General features: G+C 36.9%; 1 protein-coding gene across 1 annotated transcript in view; it reads left to right on the top strand.

The window, feature by feature from the left end:
- The window catches only part of KIAA0368 (KIAA0368 ortholog), a 139,538-nt gene that overhangs the window by 92,341 nt on the left and 30,408 nt on the right, over positions 1–16,789 (top strand). Inside the window, exons 14-22 of the mRNA XM_012641131.1 lie at positions 1,607–1,730; positions 2,720–2,800; positions 3,768–3,993; positions 4,428–4,519; positions 6,293–6,427; positions 7,321–7,483; positions 7,928–8,100; positions 9,247–9,348; positions 14,343–14,466. Coding sequence (XP_012496585.1) covers positions 1,607–1,730; positions 2,720–2,800; positions 3,768–3,993; positions 4,428–4,519; positions 6,293–6,427; positions 7,321–7,483; positions 7,928–8,100; positions 9,247–9,348; positions 14,343–14,466 — 1,220 coding nt within the window. The remainder of the gene's footprint in view (positions 1–1,606; positions 1,731–2,719; positions 2,801–3,767; positions 3,994–4,427; positions 4,520–6,292; positions 6,428–7,320; positions 7,484–7,927; positions 8,101–9,246; positions 9,349–14,342; positions 14,467–16,789) is intronic.

Raw genomic sequence — 16,789 nt, 5'->3', positions numbered from 1 at the left:
TATGTATACATATTAAAATGACTCTTATCAAATCTATTATATATCTTATAGTCAGTGACATCTTGAAATCCTGGAAGCACTCTAATATATTTCATAATATTAAGCTATTACTACATCTAACATTTAGAATTTTTGCATCGTTTAAGTGAGATTCTTAAATATTTTTTTATTTTTTGTTATCAAGGATTAGCCTTACCTTGGGGGGTGAAAAGCCTCATTCGTACTGAGGAATGGTTTAAATAAAATTATGCATCTTTTGATGATTTGAATAGACTTGCCCATAAACTTATGGTCCATTTTAAAAAAAATGGATGATTACTTGATAACTGTTTCCATAGTCTAGTTGGAAGTGTATGCCTCGCATGCCATTTATTTTCTTTCCTATAAATTGTATATATTTTGCTGTGATTTATTTGTTTGTTTTTTTAATTGGATATCACAGGTTATTGAGAGACTCCGACTTTTGACTGCTGATCTTGGCTGCTGCTTCTCATACAGTGCATTTAAATTTGGTTGAAGTGACTTTGGATTGTTAATCTTGATTCTGGTGCTCTGCTGCTTCTTGCTTTTTTTTACATTATTTTCTCAACCACAGGCCACACAGTACTGTGGCCTGGCAGTCAAGATGGCAGTTCATGTTAGAGCCAGAATTTAAGTCCAGGGAGTTGGACTTCAGAGCTCTCAACCGCTGTGCCTTGTCTCTGAGTGCTAAAAATTATTTTTATTTAAAAAACCAAAACCAAAGCATAACTAATTCAACAGTTTTCCTTCTGTAGTTTAGTTAAAAGCATCCCAGTCAAATGAAAATACTCTGGCAACTTGAGGCTTTATTTATTTTATTTTTTTAGAGATGGGTTTCCCTGTGTTGTCCAGGCTGGGGTGCAGTGGCTGGTCACAGGCATGATCATAGCATATGGCAGCCTCAAACTCTGGCTGTAAGTGATCCTCCTGCCTTTCAGCCTCCTGAGTAGCTGGGACTACAGGCGCATGCCACCGTGCCCATCTTTGAGGCTTTATTTATTCTTTTTTGTCAGCTCTTTGTTGTTAGGAAAACTAGATACAATTCAGAGGCAATTAAGGACTTAAAAGATCCTTTTTATAGTATCTGAATAAGATTATTGCTGAGGTCAGTCTCTAGGTTGTCTGCAATTAGTTGGGTTTTACATTTTACACATTAATGTCACTTATCAGTTACCAGTTGTACAGAATTATAGCTGAATACCTTAGCAGTATAAGAGTTTGGGTGGAGTATATAGAACACTGGGCAGTCACTGAATTTTAAAGTATGTATTATAGTTTATGATTTGGCTCTGGCAGGGTAAAGCATACATGTAGATATTTACGTAATGAATTGCAATATCCTATTTTGTTTTTTTCTGAGAATAAAATTCAAAGATGCAAGCCAGATGACTGTCCAAATCTCATGAAATTTCCAAAAAGAAGTAATTTCTTATAATGTATTTTATTGACGATATTCTAGATAGCCAAGAATATATTTAAGACATTTTCTCAGAATTCCAGCTGCCAGATTGCTGTTCTTATTCTTCAAATGATTATTTTTTAATTGGTGAAGTTTAATTTTTATTCTTACTTATGTTTCTGAAAGACGAGAAGAAGTTCATGGAGAAGCACAACGGGTATTACGGTGTCTTCCTGGTCGAAACAGAAAAGAAAGTGCTTCTGAGCAGATGCCTTCTTTCCCAGAAATGGTATATTATATCCAAGAAAAGGTATGACATTTAACTTCACATAATTTGTTTGAATCATATAATGGATGATGAAAATAAACATCCATTTTTAAGTGAAAAAATGTAATTACTAAATGTTGAATTAGAAAAGTTTCTAGCAATGTTAATGTTAATATTTATAATAAGAGGGTGGTACAAAGTAAGGAGAACTGTAATTCTCAATGTAATTGGTATGTTTTGCCTAAATATGAGTTACTTCTAATTCTTTTCATGCTCATCAACATTTTGGCTGTGTTAAAAAATTTTTCCCCTTAGTATGACATGCCTAAAAATTCATCTCCTGTGTATTTTTAAGGGCATTCTTCAGGGTATTATAAGTTTAAGGATGCTTCAGAGAGCAGTTTATGCTTTTTCCACTGTGATCGTAAGAGAACATCCCACCTGCTTTTGCAAGCCTCTGCTTTTGCAGAGTGTGTTTTGCTGGTAGATCACAACATCGGCATAATGATTCCTCAGCCTTGACTCTGTCTCACTTTTTACATCAGTGTTTCCTTGAATATGCTGGAGGATACTGTTGTGCCTTTCACCTCTACTGGTGGCCGTGACTTTTTGCTGGGTAGGCACCTTAAGGGAATTGGAGGTCAGCATGGAGCAGCATGATTCTGTTTTCCATAGCGCAGTCATTTGTGATCAGGAGATTCTCTGTGCTCTTATTTTCGTCCTACCTCCATTATTAATGAAAATAACTGGCATGCAGTGGCCTAGGGTGACCATGTCAGTAGATGTCTGGAATGGTTTATTCTTTTTTAAACAAGCCAGTAAAAACACTGGGGACAGGGAAGGCAAAAAACTGTTATTTGGGATGTGAGGGACATGAAAAATCAGCATAATTAATAGGAAAATGTTTTGATTAGAAAAAGACAGAAGCAAACCTTGGACATATAGCTGGAAATACAGTTGTTTTCGAGTTGAGGAAGAGCACATGTGCTCAATTTTTCAGTAATTGTTTGTTTTGGGCTTTCTTAACTTAGGCTTCCCATCGAATGAAAACTCCAGTCAAGTACATGACTGGGACCACTGTCCTTCCATTTAACCCGGCAGCTTTTGGAGAGGTAGAACTTTCATGTATTTCTATTTGCTTTTTGTTAAGGTTTTAAAAGATTATGCTACATACACCCAAAGAGATGTCTGTCATTTTTTGTGTTCTAGGTAAACCCATATTGTGGTGTCATTGTTCTTCACTAGGTTGTTTATTAAAAAAATAATAATTTGGTAATTGGTATTATTTTAGTTCATAGTGGAGTCTATAAATATATTTATCTCTTTGAGATACTTTTTGTGAAAGAACTGGATGCTCTGTAGTAATTACTGTTGGGATTTTGCAGCAAGTTAGACTTGAGTTTTAAAGCCAACATATTGTTGAGGTTGTTTGGGTTATTTAGTTTTGAAGGTTGGAGAGGATTAATTTACAACTGTTATTGAGAGAAATTCTATTTTCTAGATCATTCACTTGCACTAATTAAATTACAAGAGATAATCTTGTTCAGAGTGAGTAAGAATATTCACAGTGAGTTGCTGCCTGTCTTATTTTAGCTATCAAGGAAAGAGCTTCCAGAGGACTCCTTAGTAGCCAGTTTATATTAGAGGTTTTTATAGGGTCATATTCTCCTGTAGATGATTCGAACCCGTTTTCTCAATTCTTGTGTCAGTGGAGATTAAACACAATGGGAAATATACAGGAATAGGCCATTTGCCCCAGATTTATGCCTAGTCACATATAAAGTGACTTTTAAAAAGTAATGATTTTCATTGTAATTTTCAGACCTTAAAAGTTAAGTTTGTGTTTTAACTCCATTAAAAATACTCTTTGGATTTGTAAAAGCTTGTTATGTAAGTTTTGTTCCATTGTGTTAATTTAGTTGACATAGTGAGTCATATTTTATGGCTTCCATGAGGATTGGAATAGCTTTATGAAGGAGGGTGGGAGACTCAAAACTGGAAATTGTCACTTTGAAGAGTACCCTCCTACACTGACTTTTGGAGAAGCTTAACTGGCATGCCTCTTCCTTTTGTTTTTAGATAGTTTTGTACCTGCGCATGTGCCTAGCTCACAGCGCGGGGGTGGTGCCCACCTCTCAGAGTTTGGCTGATATGCAAGATCACGCCCCAGCCATTGGACGCTATATACGGACTTTAATGTCAGGCAGCCAGACGACATCTTCATCATCTTCTAATAAGAGTGGGGAAACCAACCCTGTTCAGATTTACATTGGCCTGCTTCAGCAGTTGTTAGCAGGTGTTGGAGGTAGGAAGTCGTGATAGTGACATTAAAGCATTTAAGCATGAGTCTAATTTTAAACTCAGCTAAGAATTTATAGCACAATTATTCTCTCTTCACTTCTGTAACTTAACATTAGTCTTTGTTTCTTTTCTAAACTTATCTGATTCATTCTTGATACACTTATTCTATCTTCAGAAAGAAATGCTGACAATAGATAATATATTTTTACTTTGGAAGTGTGTGTGAAGAACAAGATAATCCCTTTTTATAGATAACTAATTTGTAAATTTGCTGCATTGAATTACATACTATGTTTAGGTTGTGTAATTTGGGGGTTTTTTGGTAGAACTGAGGGAATGTGTGCTAAAGCAGTAGCCTTATACATTAAAGGAATTTAGTGATCCCTGTATGTTCATTGCTTTTCTTGAAATTTAAAATAGTACCGTATTCTTGTTTAGGTTTGCCAGTTATGTACTGTCTGTTGGAAGCTGTGTCAGTGTATCCAGAAAAACTGGCTACCAAATTCGTAGACAAAACAGAATGGATAAAGGTATGTCCTGTGCATGTATATTTTTCTTTGATCCTGTATATTTCATACTTTAACCCCCTGATTTCTTTTTTCTACCAATGTTCCTATGACCTTTTCTGCCTTTAGGTCATTTTGAGAACTCCCTCATCATCAAACACTGGGAAGCATGTAGGTCAATATATTAATATCTCATTGACCCATCTGGGTGCGAGTGGGAGATGAATTGAGAGTCATATGAGTATAAAATAATTCCTTTTCTGTTTCAAAGTTTTTTTAAAAAGCAATAGATTTGTATAGTTTAAATTAAAAAATGTGTAAAGTGTCTCCTCTCTACAGCCATCTTCCACCTATCCAAATCCCCCCAACTTTTTGCCCTTTCCCCTCTCACCTCTGACAAACATACATAAGTAATCACTTAACTGACTTATGACATACTTTCTAGAGTTTACTTATGCATATACATGCAAAAATATGCATTTTTAATTTGTCTCCCTTCTTTTACACAAAAAGCATACTATTCATGCTATTTTATACCTTTGACTTAACCATGGAACTTGGAGCTATTCCTCTATAACTATGGATAAAGCATCCTCTTCAACAGCTTCATCATTTTTCATTGTATGAATGTACTATAATTTACTCTAGATCTTTATTGATAGTCATTAGAGTACTTCCATTCTGCTGCAATGAATAAGCTATCATTTTGCATATGGGGAAGAGTATGTGTTTTAGATGGATTCCCCAGAAGTGGAAGTACTGGATCAGTGCAAAGCACTTTTATAATTTTGATAGATATTTCTACATCCTCCATGCGGTGGTACCAGTTTACATTTCCACCAGCCGTGTATGAGGGTATTCTGTCCCATGGTCACACCAAAAGGGTTGCCAGGCTTAGCAAATAAAAATACAAGATGCTCAGTTAAATTTGAATTTCAGATAAACAGTGGATACTTTTTTTAGTACAAGTATGGCCTATTCAGTTTTGTGTACCTCTTCTGCTACATAATGTAGTTCTTTTTGGAAAATGGCAGCTTGAATTATGGTAAAATGTACAGATTTTATCTTTTTAAGTGTGAAAATATGAATGTAATTTACCAAGAGGTGTGAGTTTTGCACTTTTCTGGAAAATCTGATCTCATGAAATTGCTTCTAGTTTAAAAATGCTTTTTATTCTTTATGAACATTTGCTGATTTTAAAATGATTTTGTAGTTTTTGAGCTTTGGTCTCTTAGATCAGGGATTGTCATACTGTGGTCCAAGGGCCAAATATGGCCTCCTCCTGTTTTTGTGTGGCCTGCAAGCTAAGAATGGTTTTTATGTTTTTAAGTGTTTGAAAAAAAGGATCAAAAGACAAGTAACATTTAATGACATGTGAAAATTATAGCATCCGTGACGTTTTGTTGGAAGATAGCCGTACCCATTCCACATATATTGTCTGTGGCTGCTTTTGCAGGGCAGTGGCAGAATGGAGTAGTTGCAATAGAGACCAAATGGCCCACAATGCCTCTTTGACCCTTTATGGGAAAAGTTTACTAGCTTCTGTTTTAGATCATCTGTGTATTAATTTGTCCTGTTTTCTACTTGGGTAGCTTTAATTGAAAATGTACCTAAGATTTTGGTATATTGAATTGCTTTCATTTTGTTTTGAAACAATAGCTTGTGTTTTTTTCTCATGGATGCCATTAGATCGAACATGATAATGTATAATTTAGTCTTTTAATTTTAAATGTTAGATACTGTCAACAGGAAGACGGTTATATGTAACGTATATATTTATTTTTCTGTACCACTCAGAGTCTGATGAATAGCAGTAAAGAAGAAATGCGTGAACTGGCAGCATTGTTTTATTCTGTGGTGGTATCAACAGTATCGGGAAATGAGTTGAAGTCAATGATAGAACAGCTTATAAAGACTACAAAGGACAATCATGTATGTTACCAGCTGTGTCTTTGTTCTTTTTTGTGGGAGATAGGATTTTACAAAAGAATCTAGCCTATTTTTAGTTCTTATGTTCTCATATGTAAAATGAATTTACAAATACCTTGCTTTTGTGTATGTAGAGATTAAGTGAGATAGATAATACATGGATTCAGTCCGTTCATTTAACAAATGTGAGTGCTGTGCCTGATGAGCACTGTTTTAGGTGCTAGGAATACAGAGTGGTAAGTAAATACATGAGAATTCCTGGTCGTACATGGCGCTTAGAACCTACAGCTGTACCACCTAGAACACACCTGATCTCGTCTGATCTTGGAAGCTAGGGAGGGTCAGTCCTGGTTAGTACTGAAGGGAGACATGTTTGCTCCTTTTTTCTTCCATATTTATTGCTGCTTACCATTGTGCCTATGAAAAAACAAACTTTGCTGTCAAATAGTTTATTGGCTGTCTTGTGTTTAGAGGTTTTAGCAATTAGAAATAGGATCTGTTCATTGTATTTTATTGGCACTAGGGAGAAATTATGCTTGAAAATTATGATTCTGTACTTACATAAGTTCTCTAAGCTAGAAGAAAGGGTGGGTGCTATAGGAGCATGTAAGTGAGTCACCTTACACAGAGTTGGAGTGGGTGTGGGATTAGGGATGTAAATCCTGAAGTGGGTCAAGACTCAGCTTAACTTCTCAGAATTCTCTGTGTTAGAAACTGAAGGTTTCTGTTGTTTCTTAAGCTTGGTTCATTAACATCCAGTGGAACCTCAAGTGCTCACTTGATTTTTTGGCTTTATGTTTTATTGGAGAGATGATTCTAATAAGTAGTTATTTCAGTGTATTCTTGCACACGTGAAAGAGAGCCAGAGACATATGCTATTGTGTTGTTAAATTTAGAGCCCAGAGATACAGCATGGATCCTTGCTTGCATTGGGATTCACAGTAGGAAGATATTTGGCTAAAAAGAAAATGAGAATTGCAGAGCAACAAGACCCAGAAAGAAATGCTGATTTCCTGCCTGAACAAGAGGAACTCATTCAGAGCGCCACAGAAATAATAGGTAATTAATATCTTTATGCTGACTTGGATGTTGCAATTTCTGAATTGTGTTAAATTTTAATATGGCATTTCTTTTTATAGCATTGCACTTTAAAGGTAGAAGCTTTTCCACAAAACCTTACTTAATGTTGAATAAATTCTATATTTTTAATAACAATGAAAGTACTCTATTTTTGTCTGTATATTTTTTTCTACATGCTTTCGTATATATAATAGGAATGATTCTGTTATGGGAAAAAATTTTTATACATTCAAAAAGAACACTACCCTGTTTCCATGGCATCTCATTACTGAATAAATGTTAACAAACTGTCAACTGGAAGATACTGTAGACTTTGATTTTATTTTGCTTTCTTTAAAAAAAAATCTTGAATACATTGCTGGTTGCTTTGGATCACAAGGATAACAGTCTATCATTCTCTGTTTTGTCTAAATGTGCTTACAGGCTCATTTTTGGACAGTACCTCACCCCTCCTGGCAATTGCTGCCTGTACAGCTCTGGGTGAAATTGGGAGAAATGGTCCTCTCCCAATCCCAAGTGAGGGATCTGGCTTTACCAAATTGCATCTTGTAGAAAGCTTACTAAATAGAATACCTTCCACTAAAGAAACAAATAAGGCAAGTTTCTTTCTTTTTTCCTTTCCTTATGGATTTCTGTCTTTCTGTTCATAAATGAGCAAAACCAAATTGTAATGAGGATAGATGGCATTACAGTTGGAAGAAGGATTTAATGTCAAAAAGAACGATTCAATTATAGAGGAAAGTCTAAATGTTTACTTTTAAGTTAGGGATGATTTGTGTACAACCTTCGTGTGTGCATCTTTTGAACCAGTTATTCTAATTTAGGCCTTTATTAAGATTTGAATGAAGTATTAAATTCATCAAGAAATCTTTTTTGTCTTGCAAAAGGTGAATAATAAAATATTAAGTAGTTTTACAATTTTCATAATTTTAGACCAAATCTAAACCTTAATCTCCTAAAAACCAGTTTGTTTTTAAGAAGACTGGCATTAGTAAGCAATGTGTGTAATCTGAGGGAGAGGATATTTGTGTTTTTTAGTTTTAGTTAAATATTTTCATAGACTTTAAAATATATTCTTTGTGACAAAAGCACCTCAGTGTTAAGGTATAAGATGGTTTAATGAGCAGGAATATCAGTTTTCCACAAGCTTAATAAACATGATAATCTTATTCTTGGTCTAGCAACTGTTAAAAACTTTTTGAGAAGATTACACAGTGTAGTTTTTGTTAGTTATTACTAACTAATAATTGCCAACCATTGGCAAGTACTTGTAATGTGTCAGTGAGTATACTAAGCACTTTTCATGCATTAATTAATTGAATCTTGCAAAAGGGCTAGTGAAGTAGGCACAGTTGTCATCTAAGATAACCTGAGGAAATAGAGTCACAGAGAGGTGAAGGAACTTGCCTAAGGTTGTACACGTGTAAAGGCTACTGAAATGGTCAAGATGTGATTTGGTCCTAGATCCTCTGGGCCCAGAACCCATATTTTTAATAGTTATAGTTTCAAGGTTAAGCCTAGTTGTGGGCTTTCTTCTTTCTTCTTTGCAGCTGTGGATCCTCAGTGGACTCAGTTTTGTGTATTTTTGCCTCCAGTGTCTTAAAGACATACTTCTGTGAAATTGGATGCCTTTATGAAGGCTGTGTTAGTTAGAGTGCCCCTCCCTGTCACCTCATTTCGGAAACACTGTTCTGTGGTAAAGCTCTTATATACAGAAAAGAAAAAATTCTGTGTTCTTCCAGATGAAAGAACGAGCAATCCAGACACTGGGATATTTTCCAGTTGGGGATGGAGATTTTCCTCACCAGAAACTCCTCTTGCAAGGTCTGATGGATTCCGTGGAGGTATTTATATTGCTATCTGATTGTCAATTATTCAAGCAAAGGCATTGTTAGGTGCAGTTTTGCATGCTATAAGATTTTTAATTAAACTTTTACCCATTTATTCACCACATATTTAATTTTGAGTGCCAGCTTCGGGCTTGTCACTGTGCTGGGCATAGTGTTGACTAAATCACCTATGAAGAAAAGACCGTTTCTCATAATTTTTGCGTAAAGCACAGTGTAGTAGGGGTAGAAGGGGAAACCTACCCCATCAGCCAGATGTGGGGAGTGGGTGCTGGTATACTAGTTGCTCTCAAGTCTGATGATTTAGCTCTGTCCTCTAGATACCCAGAGTAGTGGAGAAGACCTGCAAGTAGGCAGTGCTAACACAGCGTGGTAAGTGTCTTAGCATGGCCTGATCTGGCCCCTGCCTAATGTGGCCTTGATTCTTGACATTCGCTCACATTTTTGTATACCAGTTTCTTTGGCCTTCTTTGCACTGAGCTTTTGAAAGCCCCATGCTTCCTTCTTTCTCAGATGATTGCTGTGCTCCTTGAGAAGGCTTCCCTAACCCTTCAGACTAGGGTAGATTCTTTAGTTATTTGTGCTATCATGACTCTCATTATTTTTCACAACATTGATCAGTTTCTAATTTCCCACTAGACTGAGGGCAGTGTCTGTTTAGCCCACTGTTACAGAACAGGTGCCTAGCAGTGTGATTGGTAATGGTAGGACCTCAGTAAATATTGGTAGAATAAGTAACTGAATGGAGGGACATTTGCATAGAAGGCAGTGGAATTACGAGGGAGGATGTATTTCTGCCAGGGAGAGTTGATGCAGGTTTTTTGAAGGAGAGTTTGCTGCTAACCCTTGAAGGATGGGGAGGGAAGAGAGAGGAGAGTTGAGGCTCAGGGCTGAGGCAGCTGAGTGAGAGAACTGATGTTAGAATTCAGGCCTCTGGATTCTTAATTCAGTATTTTTAAAGTGAATTTTTTTGGATGATGAATTATACCTATATCAGATTCTCCCTATATCAGGATGTCACTGACATGGTAACCACTTGAAGATAAACTTATGATGTCTACTTTTTCATCTTTTCTCTTTTTTAAATCCATGAGAGAGATGAATTTCTTCTAGTTTTTTAAAAATAAATGAAGGCTTCTCTGGATTCTTAACTTGCTTTTGATGCCATTGTTTTTAGAGTTTAGAAATACAGAAATACGTAAAAAGCTAGAAATGTAGAAAGAAGATGGAGAGATTAAGTGATAAGAATGAATGAAAATGCATGAATCAGAAGTGGAGTATCTTCACAGTAAACTAGAACAAATTGCTAAAGTTTGTTTCTTTTAACTTTTTATTTTTTTGATTGATGTATAATAGTTGTACATATTTATAGGGTATGTGTGATATTTTGATACAAGTGTATAGAGTATAATGGTCAAATAGGGTAATGGGGGTATTTCTCACCTCAAACATTTATCATTTCTTTGTGTTGGAAGCATTCCAAATCTTCTAGCTATTTTGAAATATATTATAAATTGTTGTTAAATATAGTCACCCTATTCTGCTGCCAAACACTAGAACTTATTCCTTTTATCTAAGTGTATTTTCGTACCCATTAACCAACCTTCTTCATCCCCTTCCCCCTTCACCTCCCCCACTACCCTTCTCAGCCTCTGGTAACCACCGTTTTATTCACTGTCTCCATGAGATCAATTTTTTTAGCTCCTTCGTATGAGTGAGAACATGTGATATTTGTCTTTCTGTGCCTGGCTTGTTTCAGTTAGTATGTCCTCCAGTTCCCTCCATGTTGTTGTAAGTGACAGGATTTCATTCTTTCTATGGTTGAATATTATTCCATTGTGTATGTATACCACAGACTTGTATTTATTCATCTGTTGGTGGACACTTAGGTTGATTCCATGTCTTGATGTAGATATCATGAATAGTGCTGTAATAAACATGGGAGTGTAGATATCTCTTCGATAAACTTATTTCCTTTCTTTTGGATGTATATAGCCAGCACTAGGATTGCTGTATTATATGGTAGTCCTATTTTAATTTTTGAGAAACCTCCATACTGTTTTCCATAGTGGCTTTACAAGTTTATATTCCCAGCAACTGCATACAAGCATTCCCCTTTCTTCGTATCCTTGCCAGTATCTGTTATTTTCTGTCTTTTTGATAATAGCCATTTTAACTGGGGTGAGATAATATCTCATTGTAGTTTTGATTTGCATTTCTCTGATGATTAGTGATGTTGAGCAATTTTTCATCTACCTATTAGCCGTTTGTATATCTTCTTTGAGAAATGTCTATTTGGATCTTTTGCTCATTTTAAATTGGATTAATTGCTTTTTTGCTATTGAATTGAGTTCCTTCTTTATTCTAGTTATTGATCCCTTGTCATTTGGATAGTTTGTAAATATTTTCTCCTGTTCTGCAAGTTGTCTCTTCGCTCTGTTGAATGTTTCCTTTGCTGTGCAGAAGCTTTTTAGTTTGATGTAATCCCATTTCTTGAAATTCATTGAGCTGCCTTAGAAGGCTATTTTTAATTCTCTGTCTGAGAGATTACATATCTGCATCATTCCAGGGTTGGTTACTGGTGCCTAATTTAGTCTGATTGGTTAGGTCATATTTTCTTAAATGTTCTTGATGCTTGTGAGTTTCGTTGATGTCTGGGTATTGAAGAGTTAGGTATTTCTTCCCATCTTCAGAGTCTGGCCTTGTTTGTACTTGTCCTTCTTCAGAGGACCTTTCAAGAATTCAAAGGGGAATTCACTGAGTTCCCTAAGCGTGTGGTCCCTATAGCCATCTCAGCACTAGAAGGCACCCTAAGCCTAGGTATGCTGCAACTCTCACAGACTTTTTGGTACCCATCCCTGATGGACTTAGGGAAGATAAGGAAGAATTTTCTGGGTTCCCAGACAAAGTCCCTTGCTCTCTTACCTCTCTTTGCTCCAGGAGGAAAGAGTCTCTTGGTGCTGGGCTGCCTGGAGTTAGGGGAGGGGTGATGTGGACATTCCTATGGCCTCCACCATTGGTACTGTGCTGCTTGGTTGCACCCAAAGCCTATGGCCCCCAAGGCCAGCACAGGCCTGTGGATCACCCAAGGCTTGCAGCACCTACTGCTGGATTGCCACCGATGTTTATGCAAGGCAGGAGACCACTTTAGTCAGCAGGTGATAAAGCTGGTGGGATCAGGTTTATCCCACTGTGACAGTGGATTCCCCTCTGGCCTAGGGCTGGTCTAAATAAATGCTCCCTCTTTGGACAGTGGTAACATTTTTGCCTTGTGCTATGCCCCGCTGTGACAGGGTGGCATTGAGTTCCAATGTGAAGTCCCACACTCACTTTACTCTCCCTCCCCCATGCACACAGATTCTCTCTGGGCTGTGCTACCTGGGATTGGGGGAGGGGTGGTATAGTCAATGTCTTTCCTACCCCATTCTTGTTATTATGCTAAAACCATGTTCTTATTGTTACACTAAAACCAGGTACTGTGATCTCTCACCTGATTTTTTAGCTCTTCAGAGGATGTTTTCTTTTGTGGATAGTTGTTCAGTTTGATGTTTCTATAAGGGAGGGGGTGGTGATCCCTGGAGGGTTCTGCTTGGCCATCTTGTTCCGCCTCCTTCTCCCTCTTTTAACTTTTTAGTATGGAAAAAAAAAATCTATGTGCCTGTTCTTATTTCATTTATTTGACTCCCTGAACCCCCTCTTTATTTCTGGAATATTTAAAGCAAAGTCTAAATATGATCCATAAATGTAGTTGTGGAGTTTTGTTTTTATTTTTAATGTTGTGATTAGCTATAGGAAATATAGGCAAAACAGGCACATAACATGAATCCCTAATAAGGATGCTTTGTGTTGAAATACCTTTTCTCAGCTCGAAGTTGCCAAGAGAAGCTTTTGACCAGGGAAGCTGTAGGACTACAGCCCTTAAATTCTTTTTCCTCAGACTGGGAAGCATGTGGTGTTAACACTTGACACCCATCAAGTCTGGAGCATTTAGTTGATTGAGCACAGGACTGTCAACTGTATGCTTTTGTGGAGTCACTATTCCCATATCCCTCATATGCCGTCTGTTCTTCAATAGTTTCTCATTCCTCCTATTCTTAGATTTCTTCCAATTCACAGTAAACAAAAAAATACCAAAATAAACCAAGGCAGGTCCAGTTCCAGGGTGGGTCAGTGACTCATACTTGTGAAGCATGTCAAAATTTGTAAATCAAATTTTAAAACATTTGAGTTTGTACTGTATAAAATGTTTTAATGTCTGACTTTTGAGACAATTTCGAACTTATAGTCAAGTTGTAAGAATAGTATAAAGAACTTCTATATACCCTTTATCCAGATTTATCAAATTTTAATGTTCTACATTCGCTTTATTATTCTCTATTTTTTTCCTGAACCCTTTGCAAGTAACTTGGAGATATCATGTAATTTAAGAGTGTAAAGAGTTAAAATAGGTGTAAATAAAGTTTAATAAATTATAATAGCTAATATTGTGCAGGTACTACAATCAGGCATACGGTATATAAGTTTTGTGTACGTTAACCTTATTTAATCTTCAGCCTGATGATTTGGGTGATGGTATTATGTTGATTTTATGAAATTGTTGAGGTTCAGAGAAGTTTAAATAAGGGTATGTAGCTGGTGAGAGACAGAGCTAGAATTTACACTGAGATCTGTGTGTCTTTAAAAACGGGATGCCGTGTCTTCCTGAGAGAACCGTGTTGTGCTTCCAAAGATTAAAAATCACTGCTTAGTGGTTCTCTGCTGAGGGTAAGGAGGGCAGCACAGACTTGGAAAAAGATCTTCAAGTCATTCTTGCATTCTCCATTCCCTCACCCTACCCCCCTGTTGAACCATTGAGTTAGCTGAAAGCAAGCTGGGCAAAAGAGTAGAAAACAAAGTGTGCTCAGAAACAAGCTATCAAGCAGCCTTTCTGTAGAAATGGATGTTTTTGGGAAATGTTTTCGTATTCATGGCTTTTGCTTCCTTCGTTGTAGGCCAAGCAGATAGAACTTCAGTTCACTATTGGTGAAGCCATTACCAGCGCTGCAATAGGAACTAGTTCCGTGGCTGCCCGAGATGCCTGGCTAGTGACTGAAGAAGAATATACTCCTCCTGCTGGTACCAAATATTTGGCTAATTGATTTATAATTGTCAAGTAACCTTTTTCTGTTCTCTTTATCACACTTGAAGCAAAAAAACCCCCAAAACTAAACATTGCTCTTTTTCAAATATTTACATCCATCCTACCAATTTGGTTCAGTCAAGAAAAATAATTGACTAAAGAAGCGTGAACGTGAAATTAATGAGAACTTTTTCTGTCCTTTGGCAAGCAGGCAGAGGAGTTAGCTTTGGATTACCTTCCAGCTTGTGCTCTTCTCATGAGGATTGTTGTATTTAGCCAGTTTCAGAATTCAAGGTATAGCAGTTTCCAAATTGTGTGTCCCCTAATCCTTTAGTACATTATTAAGCTTCAGTGCCTTCTGCCAGTGTTCAGATGCACTGGCTTTTAGGACTACATAGTTGAAGGAGCACGTGGTTTCTGACTATATGTTACAGATATTATGATTTCAAATATGTTGTGCTTTGATTTGAATTTGAAATTGAAAATATATTTCAGTGTTTGAACCAGAATTTAAAAAAAATCTTCAAAAGGAAAAATCTCCAAGTTTTTATATGTATTTTCTCAGTTGAGGAAATAAGAAATTAGTGTTCTCATGGTAACGATTCCATTGTGAATTGTATTCCATCATGAATACATTAATTTAGTTATTACACTTAGTGTTATAGTTAACATTTCACTCTGCAGTAATGTGTTCACATATTTAATTAGCCACCATAAAGAGATTTAAAGGAAATAGAAAAACACACTTTTGCTTGCACTCTATTTAGAAGAATTGTGGATTGATGGAAGCTGAATTAGAGTCAGTTCTTTGAGGCTTTTCTTTGAACACTTACGGAGCAAGGCAAGGAGAAATTTACATAGAAGGAAGAAGATACTCAAGGCACAGGGTATTGTTAACAAGAAGACAACCAAACCTGAAGTAGAAACTGTCAGATTCATGTGAGAGGTGATAATGGAGGCTCAGTGGAGTGAGGGCTCACACAGAGGAGTGGATTTTCTATGAGAGGCATGTTTCTGAGTCTGGGTTTTTACATAGTGACTTATGCAAGTAAAGGTTAATAGAGAGGTATCTATACCAGACTTTATACTTCTGGACTTCTCTCTGTTGCCTCAGACTCTCCTTGGAAGACTGGGTCCTGTGTAGTTTTACTCATTCAAAAGAATCTCAAATTGTCCATTAAATGGTGAGGTTCTCCTGTTTTTGTCTGTTTAGGGACAGGAAAACAAAATATTGATGAATGTTTGACCTGAATTTTGATCATACGTGTTCTATATGTCATTCTCATCTGAGTGCTACTCAACTTTTTGAATGTTCTTATTTGTTCTAGTTTATTATAAGCCAGTTAGGGCCTGGGTCTTAGACATCTTCATATCTCTAGCATGTAACGCCTGGCACACTGTGGGACTCTAATAAGGGCTTGTTAATTTGGTAATTGTAGTCGCCCAGATAGCAGAACTGCAGGCGGCTAGAGTTGTGGTTAGAGGAAAATAAAAGAAGGGGTTCTGCCTGATTCTGAGAACTAGAGTAATGGGATGAGTGAGGAGCTGTGAAGGGGGGATGGGTGTGGGGAAGTCAGCTGTGTCATATCCTGCTAACAGGTCAATTAAGGTGAGGGTTGAGAAGTGATAGTTGGATTTAGTGACAGGAAGGTAATTGGTGACTTTTATGAGTAATTTTTGTGGAGAAGAAAAGTTAAAAGGCTGATTTGGAGTGGGCTCAAGAAAACGTAAGAGGAGAGAAAAGTTTGACCCATGAGTATAGACAACTATTTTGAAGAGTTTTAATGTAAAGCAGTGCTTCTTGACTGGAGGAATGAGATTTTTGCTCCACAGGGGACATTTGGTAATGTCTGGACACAGGGGAGAGTGGGTGCTACTGGTCTCCATTGAGCGGAGGCGATGGGTGCTGCCAGACAACCCTACAGGGTACAGGACAGCTCTCCGCAGCAAACAGTTACCCAGCCAAAAATGGCAGTAGCGTTGAGGATGAGTAACTCTGAAGTAATAAAGGAAAGGAGAAAAAACTATGGCAGCTGAAGAAAGTGAAGTCAAAAGAGGTTTGTTAGTTTTTAGATGGAAGATGACAAGGATCTAGTAGAGAAAGAAAAATCGCAGAGCCTAGAGACAGTGGGGATGATTTTTCATTCTGGGGAACTAAAGTTACCTGAGTACCTTTGACAGGTTGTTTAGCTTATACTGGGTTCCATAGCGAACCATTATTGATTCCTGTAGCAACTTATTTAAACACCTTAGTCATTGGGATTTTAGCATGTTTATAGGATTGTTGTATTGAGTCAACGGTGGTTTAAATTTAATCTT

This window comes from Propithecus coquereli, unplaced genomic scaffold, assembly GCF_000956105.1.
Source record: "Propithecus coquereli isolate 6110/MARCELLA unplaced genomic scaffold, Pcoq_1.0 Scaffold163, whole genome shotgun sequence".
In the NCBI taxonomy this organism is placed as follows: domain Eukaryota; kingdom Metazoa; phylum Chordata; class Mammalia; order Primates; family Indriidae; genus Propithecus; species Propithecus coquereli.
Note: the sequence above shows the minus strand (reverse complement) of the source record. Positions and strands in the feature narration are given on the sequence as shown.